This window comes from Corvus brachyrhynchos, unplaced genomic scaffold (assembly GCF_000691975.1).
Source record: "Corvus brachyrhynchos isolate BGI_N302 unplaced genomic scaffold, ASM69197v1 scaffold369, whole genome shotgun sequence".
Lineage (NCBI taxonomy): Eukaryota > Metazoa > Chordata > Aves > Passeriformes > Corvidae > Corvus > Corvus brachyrhynchos.
Genome location: NW_008246055.1, coordinates 683154 through 696894, shown reverse-complemented (window position 1 = coordinate 696894; position 13741 = coordinate 683154). Strand labels below are relative to the sequence as shown.

Here is a 13741-nt window from a genome sequence, read left to right as displayed (position 1 = left end):
CCGCTGCACCCCCGGGTTGTGCTACAGCCTCAGCCTGGCCCCTGCTGCATCCCCAGGATGTGCTACAGCCTCAGCCTGGCTCCTGCTGCACCCCTGGTATGTGGATCCCGCTCTATCCTCTGGGATACACTACAGCCCCATCCCAGACCCCCCTGCATCCCCTGAGACCGGCCACAAGCCCATCCCAACACACTGCTCTGTCCTTTCCTGCTCCGTGAAAGGGACTCTACAGACAGCCTCCCACCTTATTTTGGGGAGTGCCCATCAGGACAGGAGACCTTTTCCTCCCCAGGCAAAGGGGCGCAGAAACCTTCCTGCCACAGGCCCACCCATGGACACTGGGTGCCGTGGGGGAGAAGGGTGGCATGGCCTGGGTGTTCGGCTGGAGAGTGGCCCGGCAGGGTGATGGGTGGTGGAGTGAGGGGTTGTGGGGTGATGGAGTGATGGAGTGTGGGGTGATGTGTGGTGGGAGCAGGCTGCGGGGCAGCCCCAGCCAACCTGCCACCCCCTTCCCTCAGCAATGGGGATGAAAGAAAAGCAGGAGGAAATGCAGTAACTGCCCTGGGCTCCTGCTCATGATTAACAACAAAACAATGTGATTTAAAGGAGCCAGAAAATGGTGTTGGGAATTAACAATTTAGGATTAGTCTGGGGATTTTTTTAACCACAGCTTTGTGCTGAGGAACATTCCTCAAATGTAAAATCAATTCCTGCTCCAGTTATCTAAGAAACTTGGGAAGGAAAAAAAAGTCCAGATAAATGGAAGTGTTTCCTTTCCTTGGCCCTGGGCACATGGCCTCCATCACTGGTGTGGGGCAGCACGGGTGCTGTGGCTGGAAAGTGGCCAGGTATGTCAGGGCAGATGGATCCTCCCTGCACCTCCCCAGACTGCCTCTCTCTGGGCATCCTGTCCTGTTCCTGCAGGGTTTTGCCATAGCAGGGTCTCAGCCCCCCAGTTCTGATCACAGCACAGCTACGGACCGTGGTTCCATCCTCCCGAGCGCGCTGGGATGCTGTGTGCCTGATGGGGGCTCTTCCCACAGACAGGGCCCAGAGAGCCCACGGCGTGACACATTCCACGGTGGAGAGAAGATCCACCTGCAGCCGCCCTTGTGCTGTGTCCCTGCAGCTGGACGGGGCAGCCAAGCCCCACAGAAGGGCTGGGGGTCAGCAGAGACCTGACACAGCCCACGGCCTGAAAGTGCACCCACAAACCCTGAAATACTGCTGCACCCCTGGGATATGCTACAGCCCCATCCCTGACACTGACACTTGTCTGGGACAAGCTACAGAGCAGTCTCTGAGACTGAGACATCACTGGGATGTGCTACAGCCCCATCCCTGACACTGCTGCATCCCTGGGGTTCACTACAGCCCCGTCCCAGGCACAAATACATCTCTGGGACACGCTACAGCCCCAGCTCTAACAGTGCTGCATCCCTGGGAGATGCTACAGGTACAGAGTGGGAGGAGGAGCTGATAACCAGAGCCACCGGCCTCGTGCGGGCATTCCCCATCCCTGTGGGCACGGCGTGCCTGAGAGGTGGCAGGTTTGCACATCTGGTTTACTTCTCCTCTCCTTGAAAAGAAATGAATATTTTGTTTTAAGAGAGATGTAACTTAATTCGGTGCTATGGCTGCAAATCTTTTACTGCTTACTTTGGATTCCTTTAAAGCCCTGTTTTGCACTCCACGAGTTTTGTTAATTCTGCTAATGGGGAACGTGGATTTTATTTTTTTCCACTAAGTGGAAAATATTTTAAGATAATAGTAATAAAAATTATGAGAAGTGGGCCCAAGACATTTCATCACCAAGCTAGTCAGTTGCTCAGGCACAGACATCAAAGCTGGACCTCAAAGGCTTTGGAAGATTGGAAAGGCAGGAGAAAGCTGGGAAAAGCGATGCAGAAGATGGCAATGACAGTGAAAAGCCTGGAAACACCCAGGGACTGAACTCCTGCATGGAGGAGGATGGGGAGAGGGCGGGAAGCCCAGCACCTGAGCATGGCAGCCCTGAACAATGTCCCCCTGTTCCTGCAGCCAGCACCTGCTGCCAGAGGCAGGGTGGGAGGTGGGGAAATGGGGAGAGAAGGGGCTTGGAGGCTGGCAGAGGTGCTGAGGGCCCCTTGGGGACTGCCCTGCTCAGGGGTAGCTGGGGGCTCTGGGGCAGAGGGATGTAGGCAGAGGGGCATCAGGGAGCAGGCACGGAGCGGGAAGGAAGGATCAGTGTAGGCAGCCCTGCGTGCAGCACGAGCACAGCAGGTGCAGGGCACCGTGGCAGTGCCAGCCAGGGCAGCATCACCCCCCACCTCTGCTCCCCCCAGCCAAGGGAGCAGCAGGACCCCCACCGGGTCCCCTGATCCTGCAGTGGCACAGACTCCGAGCAGAGGCAGCTACTTTGCCTTAAAGATATTTGAGCTAGAAGCCAGAAATCTTAAGCCAACAAACCCACAGATAAACTGCAGGCAGTTTGAGGCAGACCCGCTCCACTAAAACAGAGCAAACAACCCAGCTCTCCACCAGTGCTGTTTATTTTTGTGCAGCTGAACAGCTCAGACATCACTGTGAGACTGTTCCTATTTATAAAGCACAGGAGGGGAGTCACCTTGACTAACTCCGCTCCATGCGGCGCTCTCTGTTGGCAATAAAACTGGCCAAATCCCCCATTTTTTTCCTTTTCCCAAAGCCTGATGTTCCAGCTCCCTCCTCACAGCTGGCAGGGCAGGCAGGGCAGGCAGGAGCAGAGGTGGTGGTGGTGTGCCCTGTCCCACGCAGCCCCCCCAGCAGCGGTGCCATCACTTCAGCTCAGCACCTTCCCACTCTGAGTTTCATCTTGCCCCCTCTGCCACAGTGAGGAGGGAAACCTCTGCCAGACCCAGGCAGGGCTGCTCCTCACTGTCCTGAAAACACCTCCTGTTTTCCAGGGCCTCTGTGGGGCAGGGCTGTGAGGGCTCAGCAGTGCACATAGGTGCTGGCTGGGGTGCTGGGCAGAGCTCCCAGGCTCTGCACTACTCCGTGGGGTCCACGTGTGCTAAGCCAGCACTGCTCTGCAAGGAGCTGCTGGTTCCTCCTGTGCATCTTCCCTCTCCACCTCCCTCCACACACTTTACTCCTGCCAGAGGAACACAGAATCATTAAGGTTGGAAAAGGCCTCCGAGATCATCAAGTCCAACCTTGAACCAAATACCACGGTGCCCACTAAACCACATTGCAAAGAGCCACATCTACTCGCTTTTTGAACACTTTCAGGGATGGTGACTCCACCACTGCCCTGGGCAGCCTGGTTCACTGCCTGACAACCCTTTCAGGGAAGAAATTTTTCCTGATGTCCAGCCTGAACCTCCCCTGGCACATCTTGAGGCCATTTCCTCTTGTTCCATGCCTTGTTCCCTGGGAGCAGAACCCGACCCCCCCAGCTGCCCCCTCCTGTCAGGGACTTGTAGAGAGAAGAGGTCCCCCCTGAGCCTCCTTTTCTCCAACCTGAGCCCCCCCAGCTCCTTCAGCTTCTCATCAGAATTGTGCTCCAGACCCTTCCCCAGCTCCTTTCCCTTCTCTAGACATGCTCCAGCCCCTCAGCATCTGCCTCATTGTGAGGGGCCAAAGATTCCATCCCTTCAACACACCTTGTCCCTGGCCCTCCCCTGCAGCCACTGAGCTCATGCACGGGGCTGCAGCGGCCGTGCTGGAAGGTGTTCCCAGAAGGCTGGAGAGCACATCCCAGGCACACACTAGCCTGGGAAGAGGCTGTTGGCATTTTCCACTGCCAAGCCAAGGTGGCCACAGTAAGGGGAGCTGGGGAGATGGAGACAAACAGAGCACTGGCTCTATAAGAACCATGTAGGCTTCCTTGGGGAAGCTGCTCATTAAATATGGGAGTGGGGAGCCGGAGGTGCCCCTGCCATGTTCACAGGAGCATGTGCCATGGGATGGAGTGGAGGATTGCTTGGGATGTCTATTCCACCACAGTGAAATGCAGAGGAAGACCAGGGTCTTGGGGACAGCAGGAAGAGGGGTGGCCCAAGGCGGGAAGGGGCTGCTTCTTTCCTGGCTTCTCCACCTTCACCTGGCTTGGAATCCCTACAGACGGATAAACCTGGGATGGTGGGAACAGCCACACTGCAGTGCTGCGGGGACTGTGGAAGGAAGAGGAGGGGAGGGAGGAAAGCTCTGCTACAGCCCTCTTTACCCTGCATGGGAGGGCTGAGCATGGTGGCACTGGATCCAGGGGCTGGCACAGCACTGCTTGGTACTGTTGGGATGTGCCGTGACATGGTGGGAGCTCACGGCACGTGGGTGGTCCCTGGCCAGGCTGGAAGAAGGACCCGAATCCATCAGTGCAGGGAGCATCCATGCACCCACCCAGCAGTGCCCAGCCCCAGCCAAGCCTCTGCAGGAGCACAAGCGAACCTCAGCTTGTACTGAGATGCCAACCTTCCCACTCCAGTCTGGGGAACCAGGGCAGCTCTTGAGGAGCTCTGAGGACCATTGCAGCAATGCCTCCCTTGCCTGTGCAAGGCCTGCAGTCTGTCAATGAAGCTGTCACCTCTCACCAGGTGACCACAGCAGTGACACTGGTCCTTCCGTGGTCCAATCACCCAAGATCCCATCACCCTGCACAGCCAGGACAAGCAGCTCATACCCAGACCCTTCACTCCTGCAGGCCTGGATGAGCACCATGTCACCCATGTCCCAGGGGAGACCTGGCAGCCTGTGCCCCAGCACAGGGGCCCTGGAGCCTGCCTGAGAGCTGCCAGACCCCCACTGCCCCAGCACCTGCCAGAGAGCTGTGGCCTTGCAGAGGCAAAGGACACCGAGGAGAAACCTCTTGCACTGGCGCTGATAAAAGGAGGTTGAACAAAGCCGGCTCCCAAGCACCCACTGGTGCCATATGCCACAACCCCTGCCATAACCTGCCAAGGGATGGCGAGGCCCCAGTGGGCTGCATCCCTGCACTCCTCCTTGGAGGGCATGGAGAAAGCCTTTCCCAAAAACGTCCATCAATCTTAGTCAGTTCCTTTCCAGAAATACACAGGATTTTAAACCTCAGCCACACCTTTCACCAAAATTTTTCACCATTAATTTTTTGCCAAATGGTTTGGTAGAGCTCAGCCCTCCCCTGTGCTGCAGCAGGGAGAGGGGAGGTGGGATTGGCCCCCAGGTCTCTGGGCAGGGCTGGGGCCATGGACTCAGGCAGGGACATGGAGCACTTACCCGCGGGTGCCTCTGTGCTGGTGACCAGGGAGGTGGGGTTGACGGCAGGAATCTCTGGAAAAGAAAGGGAGAGGTATCTTAAGGATGAGCCTCCCAGCTCTGGGGGTGACAGGTGGGCAAGAGCCCTCTGCAAATGGGCCACAAGGGGATTTTGTTGGTCACAAATGAAAGATGATGGGACGAATCTGATGTGACCATTGCAGACCATTGAATAGACATGGAGATGCACAAAGTGAGTTCAGTGAATTGGGCCAGGCTGCAATTCTGCAACCCCTGAGAGCCCTGAGGATGTGTGCTCCAGGGATGGATGCTCAGCTCATCTGAACTCAGTTTGGGCATCAGATGGGAGCTTGGCTGATCTCAGCATGCTTCAGGCTGCCCAGCACAGGGATAAATGTGGGAAAAGATAACACTTTCTCAGGACTCTTGGCAGCAAAACCTGGGGGAATTTCTTTCCTAAACCAAAATTTGGGGAAGAACAGAGAGAGAGGAGCCAGCTCCACCAGTCACCCACACTGCCACTGCTCCAGCAGCCCAGCAAATGCTGCAGGGTGGGAAGTTGTTCCTCTGCCACTTGGGTCAAATTCAAACCCACTGTGACAATAAACAGAGTTTTATGCTGACCACAGCCTCTGGCCTTGCCCCAGAAGTGACTGTGCTCGGGCCTCAGCTGTTTGAGGAGGGCACATGCTGTACCAAGGATGGGAGCCAGCAGAGCTGTTTCAGCCAGCCAGAAGCACTGACCCAAGGGGGCATCCGGAGCCTCCTGCACTGGGGCAGGTGAAGCCCAGGTCAGCCCAGGAAGTGATGAGAGAGCCCTGCTTGGCCACTTCCTGGAGAACATCCATAAGGACAGGCACCATCTTCTCTGAGCCTCCCACCCGCCACAAACCATCCAAGGTGAGTGGGGGACCATGGGGCATCCCCCAATGCCTGTGGGGGTTCCTGAGTGCAGGGCGAGGTGTGGGGCACTCACTGATGCAGGGGGCCACTGGCGAGCGGCTCTGCTGGTAGCCCTTGGCACAGCGGTTGCAGGTGAGGCCGGTCACGCCATCCTTGCATGGGCACTGCCCCGTGGTCTGGTTGCAGGTCTTGCCGGCCGCGCCAACTGGGTGGCAGTCACAAGCTGGGTGGGAGAGAGAGGAATGGTTATGAGAGAGGGGAGGCACAATGCAAACCCCAGACTGGGCCCAAGATGCAGTCCGAGAGAGGTGAAGAGGAGGGGGCCCTTCCAGAGCACCACTGGAAAGCAGCTGCTGGGGCTGGCACAGCACAGACCCAGCTGGACCCAAGGGTCTGGACCAACCATGGCCTCACATGTGCTGTGAGCAGCACAGGCAGGAGGGCAAGTGGACAAAGGGGTTGGCCAGGGTATGGCCTTGCTGACAGGGATGCTCAGGATGAGCACATGGAGCCTCTGCAATACCCACAGGTGCCTGCAGCCACCAGCTCTCATTTAAGACCTTCTCCCACCTCAACTCCAGGGAGATGTTCCTGTCACAGCAGTAAAAACCATCTTCTCCAGCTGCTCCCCTGCCTCCAAGCTTTTCAGCCCATGGAGCTGAACCAACACGGGGTTTTGACACAAACATTTACCTTGTCTCAGTTTTAGAATGAAGTAGGTTTTCTCAATGTTTCCCAAGCTCATGAGTCTTGATGCCCCTCCTGACTCCTGGAGACCTTGGGCAAAGGATGACCCCACAGCTTTCTACCACAGTCTCTCTAAGGACAAGCCACACCTGAGGTGGGTGAAAGTTGTCTTTGCTCTGAGCAGAACGCTCCACCACGTCACACGGGGTGATGGACCCGCTGAGGGTTATCTGCATGGAGGGATGCGGGAAGGAGATGCTTGTTCAGGAGAGGACCTTCCCATCTGCTTGCCTGGAGCTGGGCTGGCTATGAGCTGGAGGAGGTTATCTTGGCCTCCATCAGTGTAGGAGTTGAACGTGATTTCAAAGCAAAACAAAAACATCTCCCCCACCCGCCCCCGCAGCCCCCTGATGTTACTGTTTCCCTAATTTTCACCAGATGGGACTGGTGGGAGCACCATGGCACTCGAGCCCCCTCCTGCACAGCCAGAAACCAGAGCGAGCAGCCTCTAATGGGGACCAGATGCTCCATCCTTATCAGATCTTGGCTAGGACTGGAAGCGGACGTCTTTCTGACGGGGATATTTCGGGGGCTCAGCTGTGATAACAAATGGCAGCGAGCAAGGGAGGCTTGGCATGACGCAGGGCTGTTGGAAACGTGGGGGCTTTCTTGGGCCCCAGCGGTCTGTTCCTGGTGTAAAGTTTATGGACGGACATAAATCTGAGCCCAGTCAGGACCCAGTTCATCTAAGCTGATCTCTCTCCATGTGGTGGAAGGCAGATTTCGGTGACTCTGTATGTTTCACCCGGATCAGTAATTAAGGCAGCTTTTCTCATCTTAAGTGCACAACCGATCAGTGTCATTGGGGTATGAGCTTGGTCTCTGCCAGACCAATCTCTGCCCACTTGCCCTGCTCCAGTGGGATTTCCCACAGTCCCACAAAAATGCACTGTTCCCATGGGAAGAGCATGCCAGGCAAGAGTGCTTACCCTGCTGGCTCCCCATGGCCCATCCCGCTGCTGTGGCATCTCTGTCCTTCCTCACCCTGACACAGCCTGTCCTGTGGAGGGGGCTGCCTCAGGGAGCCCATCCCAGTCCCGGGCAGGCAGGGCCGGGGCACGGTGCGGCTCTGCACCACTGCCCACACACCGAGCCCTGCTGCTCCCAGCCTCCGGCCGCCAGGATCTGGCCCATGGAGCTTGAATGGTGGATTAAGTCACTAGCTTGGAGCTTAACTCATCAAGCCGTGCTTGCCAGAAAGCATGTCTTGCACCTCATATTGAGGGTATTTTTGCATCCTGAGGCTTAGCTGCTACTGCTTCACCAGTTTTCATTGGAGAAAGCTCACGGTTTACAGCTTTGTTTAAATTACCGGGATTAATGCACAGCCATCCTTTATTTGACTTTTCAATTACCACCATTGAATTAATCCTGGAGGTTGCTCTGCCTTTTCCATCCCTCCAGCTTTTCCGTCTGGCAGGGCCCAGCAGTGACGCCGGCAGCGGGAGGGAAGCACTCCCCGCTCGCTGGCCAAGGGCTCTGCTCTGGTAGACACAGGCCTGGGCAACCTGCAGCCGGAATTTTTGTGCCTATTTCAAAGATGCTGCATCCCAGCAGAGGCAAACCATGGTTGAAGGGTTATTTAGTAACATGCTGGGGTTTGTTTAAATAAGATGCAGTGGTTCCTGGCCTCTGGGTTAGTGATTTGCCTCCTGAATAGGAACTGAGCATCTGCAGCCTGGGCTAGTGGAAGGTGTCCCTGTGCATGGCAGAGGACTGGAACCAGATGATCCTCAAGGTACCTTCCAAACCAAACCAATCTGTGATTCTATGAACATCTGCCTTCATTGCAATGCTCAGCCTCTGCCCTGGGCCAGCACTGTGGTAGGTGCAAAAGCCTTTGTTCAAAGCCACAGCACACTGTTCCCATGGCCTGCTCCATGCCTGCTTTAAACATCCACTGTCAGTATCCCTTCCCTTCCCTTCCCTTCCCTTCCCTTCCCTTCCCTTCCCGAGCTGCAGGTATAGGGCCCATCTTTGGAAAAATCAAGTCCAAACTCTCTTGTCACATCTCTGTGTATTTATATGCCTCTCTGGCAGCACCAGCTCTCTGTTGCCAGCACCTGGGACCTCGCTCCTCCTCTAAGGAGCTCCCAATCCCTACAGATCCACCCCTAGATAAGGGAGGGGTGGAAATCCTTTCTGCTTTACTGAAGGAGGGGCAGCCAAAGAAGCAGAAGCATCAGGGATTTTATCATAAACTCTGTTCCCTGAGGGAGAGACAGGAACTGGCTCCCCAGACCCAGGGTACCACTTTCACTGCCAGATCCTCCTCAGCATATGCACCGTGGCAGGGGTCGGCCCTGTGCACATGTTCATCTGGCTCGGCTGAGCTTTGCAGCACTTCCAAACCACGGGCAGACCCTGCCAGCCCTCCGGAAGCAGCAGCCCCCACCCGGGCTGGCAGAGCCCTGCCTGTGGTTGGCACAGGGACAGAGGTTTGTCTGCGAGGGGGGACCTGTCCCGCTCCGCTGCAGCCCAGGCATCGCTGGCTGCCCTTTCTCCTGTGCTGCAGCAGCTGCGCTCACCCCATCCCATCAACTCCTGGGCATCCTGGGATGCTCTGCCCGCCCTGTCCCCTCCAGAGGAGCCACCTTGGATCAGAGATACTTTCCATCACCGTAATGCTTCCCAATTATTGCCCTGTGAGGGTGGTGGAGCAAGGCTTGCACTGACAAATGGCAGGCACAGGCAGATGGGAGCAGCCAGGGCCCCTCTGCTTCCTCCATCCCCAGCCCTGCAAGCAGAGGGATTTGAGCCACAGCCAGGTACGAAACACTGCACCTGCAGCATCCCTGCTCCCACAAACCCGTGCTATATTCAGTAATCCTCCCTGGTCCCAGCAAAATCTAGCCTGCTTTATTAGGTTTTGGCATTTTTTCTGTTATTGCTCTTTGGTAAGCGCTCTCTTTCCCATCTGGAGCAGAAACTGAGCCCCTCAATGCCCAGGGAAGTGGTACTGGGGGCCCTGGGGAGGTGAATGCCTGCAGGGGCATCTGCTTTGCTTGGGATTGTATCAGTTTTGGAGCAGAAGTAGAAGGAGCTGGTGATAGAATTACAGAATGTCCCAAGCTGGAAGGGACCCAATATGATCACTGAATCCAGCTCCTGGCCCTGCACAGACACCCCAACAACCCCACCCTGGGCATCCCTGGCAGCGCTGTCCAAACGCTCCTGGAGCTCTGGCAGCCTCGGGGCCGTGCCCATTCCCTGGGGAGCCTGGGCAGTGCCCAGCACCCTCTGGGGGAAGGACCTTCTCCTGATCCAGCCTAAATCTCCCTAATCCAAAGAAATGTAGAAACCATTGCTTGGGGAGTGCTGGGAGGTGAGGTGCTGCCTGCAGGAGATGAAGGGTGAGGTGGAGGCAGCACAGCCACCCCGCTGCCTCTTGAGTCTTGGGGGAGAGCCTGCAAACCCTCAGCACCTGACAGAATCCTCACGGAAAAGGGAATTTTGCTGCAGCTGCCCCAGTCTGGTGGTGCTGCAGCAGGAGCTGGGGGCTGCTGCCATCCTTCTCTGGCCTCAGTCAGAGCCAGGACCCCTCCTGAGAATGGGAAACAATCTAGGATGCTGTGCCAGACATCATCAGGGTGCATGCCTTGTCCTGCCTCCTCCTCTTCCTCTCTCCCAGGGTCTCCCTGTGTCACCTCAAGGATGCTGGCACCTGGCACAGCTTGGGACCTGGCTGCCACCTGACACAATCTTCATCAAAGGGAAAACCTGGCTGCTGCCAGGGGCTGTGGCATGGCTTGGCTAAGGCCGTGGGGTGGAAACAGCTGGGAACACGGGCTGTGAGGGGGATGAGTCAAGTCAGCTGCTTGGGTTGTTGAAAATGATTAGCTTGGTTTGCTAACGAGCTGGCTGCAGGTAGGGCTCCTCCTGCCAGTGCCCGCTCAGTCCCGCTCCCGCTGTGACACTGCGCAAACGTGGGAAGTTTCTCCCTGCACCCCGTCCCCTCAAACATTCCAGGGGGGACAGGGATGAGGAGAGGCCACTGGCACTGCACAGGCAATTTATTATATTATTTATTATATCCCAACATGAATGAGCCAGACCTCCAACAGCACTAATGCACCTGACAGGGGAACCCCACAAGTCAAATCCTTCAATTCAGGTCTATGGCCACAACTTTAATGGTCCCAAAGCAGCTCCAGTAGTTGCTGTAGGCCCTACATAAATGCACGAGCATCATGTTCTTGCAGCAGTGAAGGTGCCCAGTGCCCACACAGCTGCAGAATGCATTGGAGAGAGATCTGAGAGGGACACTGTGCTCCCTTCCAGCAGGGACTCACAATCAAAGACAGAAAAACAGGGATCAGGGATGAGTTCTCAGCCTCTAAACAGCCATGGCTGACTTCCTGCCCATTTGATGTTCCAGTCTGGACTTGACCAGACCGTGGGGACAGGCAAGATGCTTTTTTATCTCAAATTCTTTGGTGAAAACATTGTTTTGAAAAGGCTCCACAGACAGGCTGATCAGGGAGAGGGAAGAGGAACCAGACAGGCTTGGCCAGGAGTTAGAGGAGGGAGAGGAGAGGTAGAGGTCCCATGACGTTTGGCACAGGCTAGGGACCTTGAGAGGTCAAGTTGCAGTTTGATGGCTTGGAGCCAGCGTGGCTCCTGGCCAGCTCAAGGCTAGTTACCAGGAGCCACAATGTTCAGCATCTCCCCAAAAACAGGTCCCAAGAGCCACCCCATAGCTGAAAACCACAATGTGGGGTCCTGGCCCAGAGCCCACCTGGGATATGTGACTTCCACCAGCATCCCCAGCCCTCCAGAGCAGGGAACCCATGCTCCAAGCATGTCTATATCCCAGACATCACCCACATCAGAGACAGATTTCCAGCACATCTAGTCACGTCTGCTTCAGCACCTCCCCAGCATCTCTCCAAACACTGACCAATGGACGTGGTAACTGCAACACACCAGAACCCTCCCAGGCTCCTGGCAATCTGCTCTCTCCCTTCCTGTCATCCTGCTCCACCTTGAGTTGATGCTGGGCTCAAAGCGCTATCCCTCCCTGGTGCCCTTGGGGTGGTAGAGGTGGGGTAACAATAGCCCCTGGCCTGGAGGGATCTCTGCTGAGATAAGAGATTTCGCAATCGCCCAGCAGGACTCCCTGGAAAGGCAACCACTTCTTTGGTCATGGTGAGAAAAGACAGACCCACAATCCTTTAGGAGACCCTATGCAGATCCTTTGTAACCCATTGGCCTTCACCCATCCCAGATCCTCTGTAACCCATTGGTCCTCACCCATCCCCTGTATCCCTATAAAAGCAAGCCCTCTGCCCCTGTGCGGGAGAGTTCTCGTCCCTGGCTTTCCCCTTCGCTGGAGGGGACCAACAATAAAGCTCCTTCTGTGCAGAACCAGCCACACGAGCCTCTCGTCTCTCTCCCCGGGCTTGCCCTGGAGGCTGCCCTGCAGAGCTGAGCTGGAATCACGAGCTGATATCACTAAAGAGCTGACAGACTCTGCAAGGGCCCTCCTGCCAGCAGCTGAGGGAAGACACCGGGCCTCGGGAAGGCGATTTCTTTCGGGACCATCTCCCCGGACCGGTCACCTCTTCCTGGGTCAGAGCCACTGACCCCACACCAGCTGTAATAGGTAGAGGTGCTCAGGGTGGTGGAGGCTGGAGCTGACCTGCAGCTGCCAGATTGAGCAGAAGGACACCCCAAGGATGGGAAGGGACAGCAAGGGGACCGAGAGAGATTCTCTCACCCCTCTGCTCCCACGGAGACCCCGCAGCTTACCTTTGCAGGCCTTGCGGTCAGTGATGGCCTTGCTGAGGTCGCGGTAGAAGCCCTCCTTGCAGTAGTGGCGGTGCCTGCCCGCCGTGTTGTGCCGGCAGTTGAGGCAGACGCCGCCGCTCTTGCGCCCCGACAGCTTGTACAGCTCCATGTTGAAGCGGCAGCGCCGCGCGTGCAGGTTGCAGTTGCAGGCTGCGAGGGAAGGGGAGAGGATGAGGGCTGAAGGTGAAACCCAGGACCCTCTGTGTGGGCTGGAGCTGCCCTGGTGTCCCCCACAGCAGTGGGGGGCTGTGCTGGGATTGGGATGGACACAGCACAGCACAGCTCGTCCCAACGTGCCATCCAGATGTGCAGCATCCGCCACCCCGTGGGGCTGGTGCCACGATGTCAGGGCAGAGGAGAAGGGGCACATGCAGGAACTGGCACCACTCAGCTGAAGGGAAGCAAGAGTGGGACGGAGGGCTGCAGCTGGGGGGTTGGCAGTGCCAGCTGGGCACTTGCAGCCCCACGGTTCCCCTGCCCCTTCCTGGGCAGCTGGCTCTGGTGACAGAGCCCACCCAGCCTTCCAGCAGGACCACCCACCTCATGCCAGGGTGTGTGACAGCCCTCCCTGCAACCGAGCCCCCAGCTCTTTATATTTACGGCTCTATCTTGTGTGCATGAGCCACACACACGGAGAGACCCCCGAGCAGCCCCTGTGTGCTCACACCCTGCGTGTGCACACACAAGCACATGTGCGCTCTGACACGTGCACATGTGTGCCCACAGACGTGCACCAAAGTACCCCCCGAGCCGTACGTGTGCCCAGAGGCAGGCACACACACAGATGTGCACAGAAACATCTGCACACCCTTACATGTGCACGCACAAATTAGCCCCAGGAAGCACAGAGCCCTCCTGGCCGGCTCCACGTGTGCGAGATAAAAAGGCAAAGCCCTGCCCATTCCCGCTTAACACACTTGCAAAAAGATAATGGGAACAAGATTTCCTTCGGCAAAACGTGGCGCCCCATTCCCCCAGCCCCGGCCCCCTCCCCGGGCTTGTAAATTGAGGTGGGGTGAGAGCTTTTCCAGGCGTACTGTGAAATTCATTAACGTGTCAGCCCAGATTTAACTGCCTGGGCCTGGCTTGG

The 13741-nt window shown here is 56.8% G+C and overlaps 1 protein-coding gene across 1 annotated transcript in view; it reads right to left on the bottom strand.

Annotated features, from left to right (window-relative positions):
- Positions 1-13741, bottom strand: part of NTN3 (netrin 3) — a 27805-nt gene that overhangs the window by 3878 nt on the left and 10186 nt on the right. Inside the window, exons 3-5 of the mRNA XM_008642380.2 lie at positions 12613-12801; positions 6188-6337; positions 5212-5265 (exon numbers count right to left, since the gene is read on the bottom strand). Of these exons, the coding sequence (XP_008640602.2) occupies positions 5212-5265; positions 6188-6337; positions 12613-12801 (393 nt within the window). The remainder of the gene's footprint in view (positions 1-5211; positions 5266-6187; positions 6338-12612; positions 12802-13741) is intronic.